The sequence below is a fragment of the Aspergillus neoniger genome (genome assembly GCF_003184625.1).
Source record: "Aspergillus neoniger CBS 115656 unplaced genomic scaffold BO87scaffold_27, whole genome shotgun sequence".
Taxonomy (NCBI): domain Eukaryota; kingdom Fungi; phylum Ascomycota; class Eurotiomycetes; order Eurotiales; family Aspergillaceae; genus Aspergillus; species Aspergillus neoniger.
The window spans coordinates 385,453-402,495 of NW_020291155.1; the positions used below are offsets into that span (position 1 = coordinate 385,453).

Genomic DNA, 17,043 nt, shown 5'->3' on the forward strand with positions numbered 1-17,043 from the left:
CTACATGTTTCCTGCGAGCAATGCTTCGTAAGGCCTAATGCTCTAGAGTAATTGACCAGTGTGGTCCGGAATGGCTTGATTAATCACTAAGTGTCTGCATAGTATGGCAAGACTTAGACAAATAGGTTAAGGAGCGACTTTTCTCGTGCCCCCGAGGGCCATGTTTAGAGACGAGGAAGAATGGAAATATGAAAGGAAACCCATTATAGTGCATCTTCTGGTAACTGAGTAATTCCTTGCTTGTCCATCATTATCAGGGAAGCGTAGTGCCAGGGTATACAGTTCCAACTATCGCAATAACCAAAATCTGAGATATGCCTTGGCTGAATGGAAAAAAGAAGAAAAGGGGGTGGGGGACACAAGCAAATGTAAAAGTAATTGAAAGAATGAAAAGAAACAGAATGTCATCAATCATAATTGTCCAACTGTAGTGGTTGACAGGTTAGATGCAATGCATCAAAGGTATGCTCATATGCGCCCGTCGACGATAACGCTCTCGTACGGGATCGAAATATCAGTAGCAACCCACGAGTCTGTGCTCTTGGTGCTGCCCATCCGAGCCAGGTTACGGATCTTGCTGCTCAGGCTCTCGTTGACACTGCGGCCTCGGCGGTGCTCAAAAGACATACGGCGTTGTTCCAGACCCGGACGGCCATCTGTGTGAAGCGTAGGTCCCGTGGTCATCGCTCGAGGCAGCAGCCGACCGAAGTCTTCGTTGTCAATGGCGATGTCTATGGTCCCTGAAGACTCGCGTGGAGAGGCTAAAGGGGCAGTCGGGGGAGGTGGCGGAGGAGGAGGACTCAAATGTTGGAGCTCCGGCAAAATGGGAGGGTTCTCGGTCTGCTGGTTTGCCATTGCATTTTCGATGGTCTCCTCTATGCTAACCGTCACAGGGGAGCCGCCGTAGCTATGTCCGCCACTGTCTCGACGAGGAGCCATGCTTCGTGTTCGGCTTGTGGATCGACTTCTTGGGAGATGAGGATTGTATCTTGGATGCATTGGGAGATTCGTTGGCACCGCGCCAGGCTGATGGCTTTCGGGAATTGGAACAGACATCGAACGACCGATCCGTTCAGCATCACCCTGGTATTTGGCATCACTAAGTAGGATGCCGGCATCAGAAGGCACCGGAGGAGTCGGTGCTGTTTCTTCATACCCGTTATATTTGGGATGCTTCATGGCTTTCGGGGTTGCTGGCAGTCCCAAGGGCACACCGGACCTCGAAGAGTTTGAATCGGAGCTGCTTGGATACTCTGGAGAACCCTTGTTTGTAGCAGTCCGGTTCCGGCCGGGAGTACGCGGCGCAAAAGCATTGATGGAAAATGTCGCATTCTCCAAAGCAGAACGACTCGGCTGCAGCTCCCCAGGAAATGGGATGTTAGGCGCCGATGGATTGCGTGCCAGCGACAGGCGCCGAGCTTCAAGCTCTGCAGCGGCAAGCTCCTTTCTCCGCTGTTCCGCAAAACTAACTTGAAGGGTAGCAGTTTGCTCCTCGTGAGCTGCCTGTGCCAGCATGCTATTGTCACTATGAGTGTTATCAACGACATAGATGCCATCATGGGTGGCACCGCCGTTGAAGAACTCGGGCCCAACTTGCTGAGCGCTTTCTGTCGGCTCGGTATCGTGACGGCTACGAGACCTAGTTCTTGTCCACTTCGCATCAGATGGTATTTCCCCCCTCCCACCTGCACCCTTTTCAGGTCGACGACTGCCGCTCCGTTGGCGGGTCCGCAACCGTTCTCTATCACTCGCAACTAGTCTCAATGCGTCCTCGGCACTGGATCCTGGCAATGGAGATGAGGGAGATCTGGCGTCCGGCTCTTGACGGTCCATGCTGCGTCCTCGACTGGAAGGACCTTGATTTTCAGTACCAAGATGGTTGGCTGTGTTTCGACTGGCGGAACGGTTTTGACGGCGTTCAGAGGAGTTGCGCGAACGTGGTTTGCGCACCCTGCTAGCGCTGCGTGTTCGAGATGATGGCTTGTTAGCGGCATTGGCATTGATCCGAGCCAGCTCCTCCGGCGACATTGGGACAGGAGAAGAGGGAGAACGTTTGGCGGGTGGAATGTATCTCTTTTCATTTCGCCCGCGCGTCTCCTGTGATGCGTTTCTGGAGCGGTACCTCCGAGCCGAGGTCTGACTGGCCGACTCATCCGTATTCCTTCTTCCTCTTCCGTTAGGACGATTTCCTTGATACTTCTTCGCGTGATAGTTTGCCTCGCCTAGGCTACTGATATACGGGTCAATGCTGCGGCCGCTAACGCTGGGGCTCCTAGCGGAACTGAAGCTATTTAACGTTGACGCTGGACTGCGGAAGTTAGCCAGCATCTCGGATTGGGCGTGCAGATCAGTCTCCGACGCGTTGCGGTGATGAAGATTTAGCTGCAAGCCATCTGGCTTTCGGTCTCTGGTTCCGTTCCGGCTGTCTGAACGCTCCTTTAGAGCCTCAAAAACCCCAGCAGCCGGAGAAGGAAGACCCTTGATGGTGGCGAAGGTATCCGCTGTCGCTTGGACTGCGGTCTGAGGACTGGGCTTGTACTCTTCAGGGTCATAGCGGGCAGATGAGAGCAAACCAAGCTGCTCGTCATCTGCTTCCTCCCCTTTCTGCTCTGATGGCTGACTCTCGTCATTTTCTGACGTTGATCCATAGTCTAGAACTTGTTTATTATATCCCGTGGAGGGAAATGTAGGAGGGTGTACGTCAATCGGAGTCTCCCCGATAGACGGAAGACGCCGTCTGTTGAAGGCGGGCGTGGTTGTACGTGTATTCATGGCGTTATTTATGCTCTGGATATTGTTTAGCTTGTACGACCCAAACCCACCCGGAGACAATGCAGATTCGACAACCGCAGATTCCGCGATCGGTGTAACCCCGGGCGCATTTGTTGGAGTTCTGTCATCTGACTTCAGCCCGGGGAACTTGAATCGATTGTTTGGTTGAGAGTCAAATGAAGTAATGAGCTTCAGCGCTGGCGTCTTCGATACCGGTCTGCCATTGACAGCTGGTCGTGGGTGGGAATTAGGAGCCATAAGGCTCGCTGGGATTGAATAAGGTTCCGGGGATGTCATTGGAGACCTTCTTGTGATAGCTTCCGCGAAAGATGTAGCCTGTTGCGCAGCTGGAGACGTCCATGGCTCGGAGGGCTCTGCACCCGTGCACATGAAACACCGAATCGCAAGCTGCTGCTGAGAGTGAGACACAACATGCTCCCCCCATCGGCGAACCAAATACGATTGTCGCTGCCAGTCCGTAGGCATCACAAGGCATGTCATCAGAATGGCTTCCATATAATAATTCTGGGAGACATAGACTTCGATGGCATCGTTTCGGTCTCCCAATCCTAGAAGTATGGTGGCTGCTGTATGGACATCTCCAATCTCCAGCAGCTTCTGGACCAAAGCTTGGCCGACCTTGTTCGACTGTGATTCTCCAGACATCTGACTGAATGCCAGGAGCATCCAGTCAGTGATTGAAGCTGGTCCCGATGTTATCATGGAAAGCATATAGTCTGTATCGCATTCGCCAATCCATTGAGCAAGTAGAATGGCACTTTGACTGGCTTCTGGATGGTTGCTCACTAATCACGGAATCAGCAAATTTGGAAGAGCGTATCTAGTAGGTGCAGAATGGAACATACATTCATCCCTAATCAAACCTTCAATATCTCCATCGAAGCCGAATACAACGCTCAGCATCTGTTGGCGTAGATCATCCGGCGTGAGGCGGGACTCGTCAAGGGGTTGATGGTGTCCATAAGGCACATCATTGAGGCGTGCACGCGTAAAAGGGAATAGATCTACTGGCTTCTCGGCAGGACTAAGCTGCACCTCATTCCTCAGCCGTGAACCGGCGCGGGAGCTTTTTGTTGACGACATTGAAACAGACGAGGCGTAGGCATAGGAAGCCCCGGATGGCTGGGGCGTTTCTCTCCCAGATGCTGAAGTTAACGAGAATGATGTGGTGGTCTGACCGGACCTACTGGGTGGTGAGAACGGGATCTTGTGCATTCCCGAGGAAGCCTTCGAGCTAACGGAGTTCGTAACTGAATTGGCATGACTCCTATTCACAGGGCTCGCGACATCGGCACGCTGCTGACGTACAGCTTCGATTCCATTCGTGTCGAACGGGGTCCTTCGAGAGCCAAACATCGCACCAGACTCCCTCATGTTTGGCGGTTCCTGTAAGGTGCGTAATCTCGGTTGCTCTGTGGGTGGTGGCAAAGCTCCAGCGGGGGCATGTTGCACATTCGCGACCATGGCAGGGCTGTCTATATCGTACTGCTGGACAGTGTATTGAGGACCAAGAGTGAATAGTGTGGCGGTCGGTCCATAGTTGGCAAAGCCACGTGGGTTGTCGATGGTGGGGATGGGCTCATACGTGACGTGCTTTGTCCTGACATCCCAAGCCCACGTCTCACTGTTGACGGAGTTTAGCCTCGCAACTCGAGGGAGGATGGCGGGCGCCTGCTTACCCTTCAAGGTACTGCACAATCCTACCATTCTTAGACCAAGCCATCCACTTCGGTTCAGTGGCTGGGGAGCCATCAGACCTCTTGAGCACTCTGATAACGCGTGGGGCTTCTTTCTGCGGCGGTTTTGCTACACTCCAAACTCTCAAATCACCATTGGCCGCCAAAGTGGCTAGCATATCTGACTTCTGCTTAGATGAGGACGCATGCCACGCTAACGAGATTATCGCCGATGGTCCTCGCGAAGTGGACATGGTATGTAATATACTGAAGGTTGGGTGCAGTGTTGCGAGCATAATCGAGCCATTTTGGTAACTACGCCAATAAGTTAGATCATTCAACTGCCATAACCACTAGGCGCAGTGTACATACCCAATAGCATATGTTCGACAATCCGTAGCGGGGGCTAGAGCGGTAATGGGATCAAAGATGGTGCGGCACGAAACATGCTCGGAAGTAGATGGCTCAAATATGATCACGTCTCCCTTTTCATTACCTGCAGAAGGGTGTGAGAACTTGTTTGCGAGAGAAAACATGGCTTTATGAGAGGGAGGGGTGTTACCAAAGGCCACATTCCCATTTCGCATCCAGGCGGCAACCTTGAGCTGCTCGAAGGAGGCGAACCTGGCGAGTACGCTTCCTGTGAACAGATCCCATACGATTGCAGTCTGGCTGACATCGTAACTGACCACCAGCCTTCCCGCACCACGTTCGCTCACATTATCCACATATATGAATCCGATGTCGTCCTGGTGGTTTTCGAAGCGTCGTTCGAGCGCCAAAGTATCGTGGTGGAGACATAAAATCACCGAGCCCTGCGCATATAGAAGTAAAGACGCGGTTGACGCACATGGCTCAAGCCGGGCAGGGGCTGTCTGTGTCTGCGTTGATACTGGGGGCGCGGCAGGCTTCATTCTCGAAGGTCGAGGATCTGGGCCTTGAACTGGATTTCTGTTCCATGATAATTCGACCATCGTTTCGACTGTACCACAGAGATATTTCTGAACAGGGTGCTGGAATTGCTTGACTCGTGTTCCTTGTCCCAACCCCAAGCTCCGTCTCCAGACAAGCGGCTAAGAAGTGCGCGGTCCAGGTACAGTAGATCAATTATATAATTGGCGGTAACGGCGTGACAATGGGCACAGGCTCTATTCGGGCCACAATGAGCAATGGTAATTATATACCTCCCATTGGCACGTAATAGAAGACGAGAACAAGCTGCGCACCGAGGGTGCAATCCCGCCCAGAACAGCCAACGAGACGTCACTGCTCCAAATACCTACCGAATCAAGAACACAAGCTTTATGGTGTTCTCAAAAGACATTTGACTATAGGGTTTGAGGAGACCACAGTCAGAGTGTTGATATACGAATTAGAAGAACAACCAGAACGACGGCCTTTCGTCCCAGCAGGCTTGGGGTTATGGAGTGGCGAGAAAGAAGCGAGGTTGTAGCAGGATACAGCGACAGATATGATGGTGATAGCGCGCTAAATCCGAGCCGAACAAAAAGGCAGACCCACAAAACTGCAAGTGAAAGACAAAGAATAATGCAGTGGAACGGCCAGGGATACAACGCACTAGGCAGGCTACCACGTTGCTGGCACGAATTGTGGAGGGGGGAAAGATAATAAGGAAGACCAGGGCAGAGGCGGGGAGGGGAGCAAAAAGTAAAATGGAAAACGATTGCACTAACACTAATGACAGGATTCACACGAGCATGGACTGATAGTCGTGCTCTGGCCCTGTGGACTCTTAATCCTTATTATTCTCCAGACGGCGCCAGCCTTGAGAGGCTGTTGTGTGGTTGTAAAGGACAGTTACCTGCGAAATCTGAGACGTCTCCGAAGGCAGCGGAGAGAGTCGATCGAAATCTCCAGCCATCAAGCAACACGAGCTAGCGCCAAGGGGAGTGGACGGCGCTTCCATGGACCAGGATATCATCGATATGGGACGAGCAGGGCGTTCAACGACTTAATTAGCGGACGAGGGCAAATAAGACCCGTCGAGCGGCATGAGGAGCTGTCGGTGGCTCCAGCAGCGGCACACCAACAAGCATGCAGCAGCGGGACATGGGAGCCAGAGTGCAAAGCAGACTGCCAGTCGATCCTGCCGCGTCTGACCAGGGGGGGTCTGCGAGAGGAGTTCAGTCTCCTTCGTGTTACGCCGTTGGCGGGCTAACCAGGAGCTATAGGAAGATCAAGCGGGCTAATCATCGAGCGATGCCACCCACAATCAACATGAAGCGCAATCAGTGGAAAGGAAAGAGTTTGAGACTAAAACGGAGGAGATTAGATGAGCGCCAATTGTTGCACCGATCAGAGATGGGCGGGAAATGGGGGGTGAGAAAGGGAGAGAGAAGCGTACGGGGACCATACTAGTGAGGTGAGTAAGTAGTAATGGAGTTGTGGTGATGGTTAGTTCAATCCTATTGCATGCGTCCGTTTTTTGCCCAGGCGGGGCTGGAGTGGTACCAGTGACATAGTTACCACTAAGATTCAGTATGGAAAGCAGAGGTATACAGGACCTTACCCAAGGGGAGTTCTGCATGGCCAGCGGCTGCTGTCAGGGACCTTTCCCGCCGGCTCCTCAGGCCTGATTGGCTTCCGGACTGCAGAGGGCGTTTCTTCACGCTGCAGGCCTCATCACTCGGTTGTGCCAATCAGCGCCCGCACCCGCCCTAGAGTCGCCCTCAAGTGACCTGCTCGGCGCGTAAATGAGCACTCTGACTGGTATCGTCAATGCGTCCCCTCGACTGCTCAATCCATGTGGCCAGTAGGATTGTGGCTGATATTGGGTGATGTGCAGTGGAACTTCGAATCACATCCCTCGACGTGCTGGGGACGGAACTACTGAGGTACGTGATATACTTGGGTACTTACGTGGATGTGAACACTGAAATAGTACGCAGAACGACCGAAATAAGCAGGAAACATACTAAAAATCTTCCGTTAAGATGTGGAAATGGGAGGGCGCATCCCAGGTGATGTCCTTGAAACTTGACATAGAACATAAACCAAAAGAGCCATCACTACATGTGCCGTAAGGCCGCCCATAATCGTTACCATGATCTGAATTGCGCTCACCCTTTGCGAAACGGACAGGATGGCGCTACATAGTATATATGATGGCGGTGTAGAAACCGCGGACACTCAGGTTCATAGTACTACTCCCACGGGTACTATTTATTTCCAGACTGATAATATACATTGGTATCATGAATGGGAACATCATCACCGTGTACACAACCAGAGACGTTTCCTTTGGAAAGGCCGGATACCCAAGATGGTCGCAGTATAAAGTACATTTATCGGCGATTTATTTGACACTTACAGGAGCTAAGGATCTGAACGGTCGGTCACAGTCGGAGCTGGTGAGACAACAATTCTACGCACACCCGGTAAGAAAGTATACGGAGTATGGAGTCCAAAATAGCCCTTCCACAGATGGACACGGCCTGTGCATGCAATGTGATGTGATTAAGTAGAAGCTGCGCTGTGACTGGTGTCCTTCGGGACTAGTGGGAGGTCCCGGGGCTTAGACATTGCGGGGTGGTCGAGGAGCTCGGACGGTGATGAGATTTTGCCTCTTCCTTGATGTGATAAGAAAAGCGTCGGGAGACGCAGGCATTCGGCCCATGCTAATCCTAGCGGACTGAGACTGACTGAAATTTATCACCCAACAAGATGCCTTGTGCATGGTTGGATTCAGTCTGTGTCACGCTCGGAACAATGGCATTGTGGTCATCCAATATGAAATCGAATGCTCTTCAATTAGAGCCAGAGTGCAACTGTACACTTGGGCCTTTACGTTGCTTTCGATGATGCCAACGAGAATCCCAAGAAGCTCTAGACTTCGCGACAGGGTACTGCCATTTCCAGTTAGACGGACGGGGATGCCGTGCAACGCGACAGGCGGTCACGGGTAGATCACATGATAACGAAACTGCTTGGCTCTGGCTATCACGGCAAAATATCGGCCCGTGATCTGATTTTCCGCCTTCTCCAAAATCTTCTGGGTTCAACAATATCGATAGCAACGAATATCGATCCCATTCTCCGCTGCTTTACTTTTTCTCCCTGTTTAGCGGTCAAGGCCTACTGTCACAAAATGGGTGTGCAAAAGAAGACTCGCAAGTTTGCGCAGGTATGATTACAAGTCTTTGCAGCCGGTACGGAACGGAAACTGATCCTACTGAACCTATAGATGAAGCGCGCCATCAAGGCCCGCGATGAGCGACTGAAGAAGCCGGAAGCGAAGAAGGAGACACCCAAGGAGGATCAGCTGACTCGCCAAGTCACCCAAGCCCCTTCGAACATGTTCTTTGCCGCAAACACTGCCCTTGGCCCTCCCTACCACGTGCTGGTCGATACCAACTTTGTTTCCCACGCTATCCGAGCGAAGCAGGATCTACTTACTTCGATGATGGACCTGTGAGTTGCACGCAATATCTGGGCTTTGGACATATGCTAAGACTAGCTGCAGGCTATACGCGAAGTGTGTTCCGACCTTCTCAGACTGCACCATTGCGGAATTGGAAAAGCTGGGCGACAAGTACCGCCTCGCACTTCGGGTTGCCAAAGACCCTCGGTGGTCTAGGGTCAAGTGCTCTCACAAGGGTACCTATGCAGATGACTGTATCGTGGATCGGGTGAGTGGTTACTCAAACCCCTTCGTTTAGGGTAGCACAGCGCGCTAACGGCTCTTGTAGGTGACGAAGCATAGAATTTACATTGTGGCGACCAACGATCAAGATCTGTGTCGCCGTCTGCGCAAGATTCCTGGTGTGCCCATCATGAAGGTTGCAAGGGGCAAATTCACCATCGAGAAGTTGCCCGATGCTTTGGATTAAGCCTTGGTTTTTCGAATTGCTGAAAGAAATGGCAAAAGATAAGATGTGTTTGATACCACGCCATAGCATGACGTTTCACGAAGATATACCCAATTACCGCTTACACGCGGACGCGGATTCAGTTCGTCTTCAGCCTACAAACGGGGAGCTCGTCTGGTTCCGCTGCGTCCGAGCAGGATCATCCTGTCTGATGCAGTACAAGTCAATGCGATGGCAACACTACCTGGCAGGCCGGCTCGAGTTGCACATTGGCTTGCGACGTGCATGCGCCTCGGCTGGACTATCTCGATGACCAGATTGTCCCGACGACCGCCATAAGTCCATGCGCGCGGTGGACGTGACCAAGCGAGACAGGCGGAAGCCGATATTCGGAGAGCTTAGATAGCAGATAGTTAGATAGATGGTCTGTGTCAGCGGTCCTAGCCTCGATAATTGAAGCTAGAACCGAAGAACATCTTAATAGTGCGCTCTATAATTTCCACGCTTACCCCGAAATACTAGCTATCTTTCGTATCTATTCCCGAACAATAGATAGTTGTCTGGGTGATTCTGTACGCAATCCAGGCCATGGCCACATCACCAATCACCCAATCGCGTAACCATCTACAGTAGTTAGAAGCATTCGACCAAAAGAGGAACGATTGATGACTATAAAAGGCCGCAAAGTATGACTCAATGCCTCCTCCGCGTGCGGGGAACTGGTTCCAGAAACGCTTATCATCCCCTCAATCCCCGCCAACAACAACATCATCATCACCAAATCACTTAGTACTTACATACACACAACCCAGCCAATCTACAAAACCAATACCAGCCACAGCATAATGACTGAAAAAGAAACCATCGTTGTAATAGGGTACGTCCCATCCCAATGCCAACGTCACCCCCTAAACCACACCAAAAACACCACTAACCACCCCACCCATTGCAACCAAACAGAGCCGGCATAATCGGCCTCTCCACAGCCCTCTACATCCAACAACACCTCTCCCCATCCCAACGTGTTCTCCTCGCAGCCCGAGACTTCCCCCACAGCACATCCCTCAACTACGCCTCACCCTGGGCAGGCGCCCACTATCGTCCCGTCCCCGGCTCCAACGCCCAACACACCCGAGAAGAAGCACAAGCCCGCCGCACCTACGCGCACTTCAAGACACTCGCGGCCCAGGAACCAGGTGCGGGCGTCCAGTCCATCACTGGCATCGAGCACCTCGAGAACCCGCCGGCGGAGTACCTCGACGAGAAGAACATCCAGGCAGCGTATGGGCATCTGGATGGGTTTGAGTACTTACGGCCCGAGGAGGTGCCGGGGGATGTGAAGTGGGGAGTGAGGTATAAGACATTTGTGGTGAATTCGCCGGTGTATTGTGCGTGGTTGTTGCGGGAATTTGTCTTGAGGGGTGGGGAGATGAAGGAGTATACGTTTGTGGATTTGAGGGAGGGGTTTTATCTTGCGGAGAGGGTGGGGGCGGTGGTAAATTGCTCTGGGTTGGGGTTTGGGGATGAGAAGAGTTATATTATTCGGGGTGAGTGATGATGATGATAGTGAAAGTGAGGGTGATGGTAAAGGTTGACTGATTGGCTATTCAGGGCAAACGTGTCTGGTGAGGAATCCTTGCTCGGCGACTATCACTCGACAGAATAGCGATGGCTCATGGTCCTTCTGTATTCCGCGCCCGTTGGGTGGTGGGACGATTATCGGGGGCACGAAGCAGCCGCATAATTGGGATCCTAATCCGTCGATGGAAACACGGGCCCAGCTACTGGCGAATGCTGTTAAGTGGTTTCCCTTCCAGGAGGGAAGTACAGGAGAGTTCGATGTTATTCGTGATATTGTTGGTCGTCGACCGGCACGAGAGGGGGGTATGAGGATTGAAGTGGAGAAGATGCATCACGGTCAGGAGGTGATCGTTCATGCGTATGGAGCGGGGGGTCGTGGGTTTGAGTTGTCCTGGGGTGTGGCGGAGGATGTTTACGATCTGATGCGACAAGAAGGACTGATGAAGGAAAAGGCCTCGCTATAAGGTCGTCCACTTGTGAGGCTCGCCTTGCTACATCAATCTCTCGTCTATGGCGCTAGAGCACGTATGTTCGGCATACAAAGCTATGATTGGAATGCTGCATGGCAGCTGCAATTGCAGTAAAAGGAAGATGATACAACTTTTCGTCTATTGTTCGTAACATTACTTATCACGGGGTATGGTCACCATGGACACTAAAGCATATCCAAGCATCGGAAGGGCTCTTTCACACAGGTCAAGTCTCCCGGTCGCCAGCGGGTCTCTTGAAGTGGTTTTAAGATTCTTTTAAGGCTCACATTGACGGAGTAGGGGAGGCTCAGGGCCAGCATTGTCAACAGGTAGAGATGTGTGCGTGACCATTAGAATTGTGCTGGGCTAAATCAGCAAGTTTTAGAGGACATCAACGGTACACATACCTGATGCCGGGTCGGACTATTTATGGCGAAGGAGCCAATGGGGCCCAATTGCTGGGTTGAGTGTTTCCGCAAATCTTGAGATGGTCATCCGGTATGGTCATGTTCTGCAGCTGGTCCGGCGCTTCGATAATGATGGCCATGAGGCGGATCTCGACGTGCCACTCAATGTGGCAATGGAACATCCAGATGCGTAATTGACCGATAAACGTCAGTTTGGAGCCACTAACTTGCAGGGAGGGAATACTTATCAGGATTCATGGCACGGAATCTAATTACGAAATGTCCCATGGGCTCCACCATGAGCGTATCTCGGCGCATGGGAGAGGCAGAAATGTTGCGGTAGCCATCGAAGAAGCCACCGTACGGGTAAGTGCGCTGGAGCACCTGGAAATCATGACCGTGGAGATGCCACGGATGAAGATTGTCATGGTGGTTGTTGAGAACGATCTCCACCACATCACCATAATTGACGACAAAAGGGTTCACATCTCCATAGAGGTCTGGGTCCAAGCAGGCCTCGGGGTCAGAATAGATGGCAGTGTACAGCGTGGGCGAGTCGGGGGCGTTATATGTCATGTTGTTGATGCTGTAGGCGGGCTTTCCATCTACTGTGGTTGGGTAGACGTCGAAGATGAATTGGTGTTGTATGGGGTCGATCAGAGGAAGGTGGTCTATCGGTGTCAAGGTCACATCGTCGAGGAAGTCCAGACTTGCATTGTTGACATGAATGATGGGCGGAGGAGGCAAAGGAGCATCCTCGTTGTACATGAGCCATGCGGTGCCGTTGGGATTGTACCCTTGAGGTGGGCTCCTTCCCTCTTGAACGAACATCTCATCAATATCGAGGCCGTCCCAGATCGCATAGTTCTTGCTAGTATCATTTTTGGTGGTGAGGAGGATGTCGACTCGTTGTCCAACGGCCACACGCAGATACTGGGGTGGAAGGAAATGCGGTTCCACTGCAATGCCATCCATACCAACAATGGTCATGTCGTGGTCGTCAATGACGAGCGCATGCCCGGGAAAGTTGCCCATGCAGACAACGTGGATCAGGTAGGTCGTACCGGGCTTAACGCTGATCTTGGTGTTATGCATGTCATTGAACAAAATCGCATCAGGTAGCGGCTCTAGACCTCCATAGGGGGCATGGTCTCCTGGAACTATGAATTGATCGAGCAAGACGGGTATCTGCACATGATACCAGTCGGATAAGGTGAGGGTCATCTCCTCGTCATAGTGATACGGGGCAGGAACATTGTCGTGCACGATGATGGGTCCGCGCAACCCATCAGGATACTGACCCGGCTCGTGCGAGTGGTACCAATATGTACCCGTTTGGTTCATCTAGATCCATGGGTCAGAAGGCACAGTTCAGGTACTGATCCAGCAAGCATGCTCAGCTTACCGGAACAATGTAGCGCATGCGCTGGTTGGGGTGGAGCTCGCATTGGGTGACTCCTGGGACACCGTCCATGTAGCCATTGTAGTTCTGATGTAGACCATGCCAATGGATTCCGGTGGACTCGTTACCCAGCCCGTTGTACACGTCGACGATGAGATTGTCACCAACATCGACATCAATTTGGGGACAAGGCCAATGTCCGTTAATGCCGATCACAGGCCTCGCATACCCATCAGGTGCTGCAGTCACCCAAGTTATATTCCAATCCAGATACACATTTTTGCTCAATGCCTGTTGGACGAACCCGTACAGGCCGAGCGTTGTGAGGGTTCGGATCATTGCCGCGGCTTCGAGTATAGCATTCACCGGATGCGGGCGCAGACTTTTGGAGCAATTCCTGAAGGGAGGTCGAAAATAAGTATGTACAGAAAGTTGCTCGGACTGCTATATTATGCACAAAAAGTTAGTTCAGCCCGCGGAGCAATAAGGAAAGCAACCCTTGGCGATATGGATGCCTCGTCGGTGTCGCCGCCTCGGCATCAGATCCAAACAAACATTTCTCGCATGGCCGGACAGCAAGCCTACAAATGAGCCGATCCGATGCGAGTCGTGCTTTCAGTCGCCGCCCGGGAGAAATCATTCCTGCATAGACATAGAATGCGAGCATGTAACCTGTCCTTGCTTCAAGGGATGAGGAAGGAGAAGTAGGGAGTCGACTAGCTCCTCCTACATGCAGATACCTTCCCGGTTCAGAGATGCAGGATGCCCCGGCAAGAAAATTCCTGAGGTATTGGCACGCTTGTCTGGCTGTGGATAGCTGAATATATTGACGCCTAATGGCGGTTACTTCAGCTATGAAGGGGGTCAAATCTCAAGGCACTGTGCGATAGATGTCCGCGCTATTGATGCAACGGGGCACTCCCTTCAACGTCGTTATCTGTAGGATAGCCCTTGGTGCCTTCCCTATAGCTTCCATACTTTATGTTCCCCTTCTCGTGCCAATAAAATTTTGAAGGTCTGCGGCCTGGGATACATGGCCTCTTTTGAAAAAGTATATCTGCTTTGTCGAGATCGACAATAACATGGCTCAGGGACCGAGACCTTGAACCAGCGAACAATCCTACCCCATCCAGACCGCAGCAGCAGGCATTGGAATGCGCCTTCCGCCTTGGAATCGGGGGGATGCAAGGCATTTACTTGATGAGAAGACTACCGTGTTGGAATATGCCCTGTTCACCCAAAGGCAGTACATATTTGGGTCCACCAGGTGGCTACCACGATGTTCTCAACATCAAGCACTTACATGAAGTATTTCTAACTCTAGTTAAGCTACAATGAGTACAACATGTACCCCAACCAATCACATCCATCCTCGGCAATCGACCGCTTCGATCTACTTCAACCGTACAGCAACACATACTTCAAGAAGTTTAGGCGCCCGAATTAGCGGTCTCTTCCCTTCCAAGTACAAACTCTTGGTTGGTCTCGAACATGGATGCCTGGGAGTCGGAGCATGATCCGGTATAGCGGAAAGTCGTCAACATGGCACAATGCAGGCAAGGGAGTTTCAGCTACGGCCACCTAAAGCAAACTCTCATCCCAACCTCTGTCAGCGGAACAGCGTGTCAAGCCTTACCGATTGTCCGAGACCCGAGACAGACAGTGACGCCCCTTGATCCCTCAACAGCTGTGGATTGGTCAGCCCCCCTGCGTTTGTAGCCCTAAGCACCCTCGATAGTTGGTTCTGATGTCACAAGATTTGGAGGAGAGTTCATGTGCACCCCAGTCGGCAAGTTTCGCCGTGAGGACCTTACATTGTATGAGCTACGTTTAAAAGGGTTCTTCAATGCTGTCTCCCTCCTGATCTGTACATCTTCACACCGTCTACTCAAGACTGGACGACACGAGCAAGCAAACACCATGGCTCCTTGGATCCTCGGCGAGAAGTTTAACACCGTTTATCCCCACAAGGGCTCTATCAAAGCTCTCTGGGAAACGAAGTGGAAGTTTGCAGTAAGTTTTTACTGGTGGTCGGCATCACCACCCCTTGCTCAGTGGTTGGCCAGCCGTCAGGCAGTCCTTATCTAACGTAGCATGCAGTGTGAAAAATCCGTCTACCCATTCCACGACGGTGCCATCGAAGACTTTCGACCTATTTTCCAGAAGCTTATTGATGTCGGTTATCATGATCTCGCCATGTGCCCCTTATTAGCGCAAGGGTAACATGCTCACTTTATGATAGGAAAATATCAACGATGCCTACACCGATGCCTACACACAGGCTTTCTTCCCGGTTGCTGAGGCCCTGGAGAATAAGGCCTCGGCTGCTTTGAACAACAACAATGTGGAGATGGCATCTGACCTGCTCCGGAGAGCCGCTGTGGTCTACCGTATCTCCCGCTTCCCTTATGTCGATCCGACTAGAGAGGATATCAAAAAAGAGGCCTTCAACCGACAGAAGAAGGTGTATCTAAAGGCAGCTTCCTTTTGGAAGCCCACCATCCAGGAGGTCATCATCCCGCACAAACATAAGTCGGCCACCGACGGTGCCTATGTTCCCCTCTTCGTTCGTGTCCCGGAACATGCGACGGCAGAGAACCCGGTCCCAGTTGTTGTGCTAATGACTGGTCTGGATGGATACCGCCCTGACAACAGTCAGCGCACCCATGAGATCATCAACCGGGGTTGGGCGACAGTTATCTGCGAGATTCCCGGTACCGCGGACTCGCCTGCCGACCCCAGCGACCCGGAGTCGGCGGACCGTCAATGGACTACCGTTCTCGACTACATGGCGACTCGTCCGGAGTTCGACATGTCCCGGGTTGCTGCCTGGGGTCTGAGTGCTGGTGGGTTCTACGCGATTCGCGCTGCACATACCCATCGTGATCGCTTCGTTGGAACCCTCGCCCACGGACCGGGGTGCCATTACTTCCTGGACCCCGAGTGGTTGAGCCGTGTCGATGACCACGAGTATCCATTCCTGTAAGTACTGCGACCTCATCTGCCATTGCCAGAGAGACTAATGGCACCTTCGATAGGCTCACTCCTGCCTGGGCCAAGAAGTACGGCTACTCCAACCCGGAGGATTTCAAGAAGAATGGCCAGAAGAAGTTTTCTCTTCTCGAGACTGGCATCTTGGATCAGCCTAGCTGCAGACTGTTGCTGCTCAATGTAAGGACGATACACCCTCGAACTTCCATATTGGATTCTAACCCATGCTATTCAGGGTGTGGATGATGGCGTCACCCCCATTGAAGACTGCCTGATGCTCTTCAACCACGGAAGTCCCAAAGAGGGCAGGTCAGTCAGCTCCTTCCATATCTGTAACAACCTAGTACCTAACCATCCCCTTCCACAGGTTCTTCCACGGACTGCCTCACATGGGATACCCTCACAGTCTGGTCCCGTCGTACAAGTGGTTCGAGGATGTTCTGCGCTCACCCCAGGAGCCTCTCAAGAACTAGAAAGAAGGGTTATTTCCAACGCGTCGTACATATATAAATACTCGATATATATGTGAACGGCCAACTTCCAACTGAATGATCGACAATGAAAGTGATGACTGCAATGAGAGGAGAAAATGCGTATCTCTTAGTCTGCACAATCTTTACATGTCAATTTAGTAAAACCTGCTTCTGACTGCCTTTCTGCCTGTCTTTCGTGAACGCAATGTCTTGACCGGAATTCGTTAGTCATTGGCAATTTGACTTTCCGTATCCTTGCCACCAACATGAAGCTATAAAAGAAGGTTCTCAAGTCAGCTCAGGGCCGTAATTTAACTCTCTCTTAGAACTAAGTAAGAGTCATGGTCATCTGAGTGATAGTCAAGCTCTTTCCCCACCTCCCTCTCAATGACCCGATCTGAGACACCATTTAATAGTCACG

The 17,043-nt window shown here is 51.8% G+C and overlaps 4 protein-coding genes across 4 annotated transcripts; 2 read left to right on the forward strand and 2 right to left on the reverse strand.

The window, feature by feature from the left end:
* Nucleotides 1-468: 468 nt before the first annotated feature.
* Nucleotides 469-5,383, reverse strand: BO87DRAFT_314150 (WD domain, G-beta repeat protein; the record flags this gene model as incomplete). The annotated part of the gene is made up of 5 exons (XM_025619644.1): nt 469-3,578; nt 3,639-4,417; nt 4,473-4,784; nt 4,842-4,965; nt 5,032-5,383. The coding sequence occupies 5 exons, from the start codon at nt 5,381-5,383 to the stop codon at nt 469-471; spliced, it is 4,677 nt and encodes a 1,558-aa protein (XP_025477287.1).
* Nucleotides 5,384-8,577: 3,194 nt separating this feature from the next.
* On the forward strand, nt 8,578-11,343 carry BO87DRAFT_399266 (Fcf1-domain-containing protein; the record flags this gene model as incomplete). The annotated part of the gene is made up of 6 exons (XM_025625425.1): nt 8,578-8,613; nt 8,674-8,900; nt 8,953-9,118; nt 9,179-9,251; nt 10,261-10,845; nt 10,910-11,343. 6 exons carry the CDS (start codon nt 8,578-8,580, stop codon nt 11,341-11,343), a joined length of 1,521 nt encoding a protein of 506 aa, XP_025477288.1.
* A 260-nt stretch (nt 11,344-11,603) lies between these two features.
* On the reverse strand, nt 11,604-13,533 carry abr1 (multicopper oxidase abr1). Its single transcript, XM_025617955.1, has 4 exons — nt 13,162-13,533; nt 12,005-13,100; nt 11,757-11,946; nt 11,604-11,710 (listed from the first exon to the last, which is right to left on the reverse strand). Exons 1-3 carry the CDS (start codon nt 13,495-13,497, stop codon nt 11,777-11,779), a joined length of 1,602 nt encoding a protein of 533 aa, XP_025477289.1. The 5' UTR covers nt 13,498-13,533; the 3' UTR covers nt 11,604-11,710; nt 11,757-11,776.
* Nucleotides 13,534-15,040: 1,507 nt separating this feature from the next.
* On the forward strand, nt 15,041-16,880 carry ayg1 (heptaketide hydrolyase ayg1). The gene is made up of 6 exons (XM_025626184.1): nt 15,041-15,171; nt 15,259-15,333; nt 15,401-16,140; nt 16,197-16,329; nt 16,385-16,458; nt 16,517-16,880. Exons 1-6 carry the CDS (start codon nt 15,079-15,081, stop codon nt 16,620-16,622), a joined length of 1,221 nt encoding a protein of 406 aa, XP_025477290.1. The 5' UTR covers nt 15,041-15,078; the 3' UTR covers nt 16,623-16,880.
* The last annotated feature ends 163 nt before the right edge of the window (nt 16,881-17,043 follow it).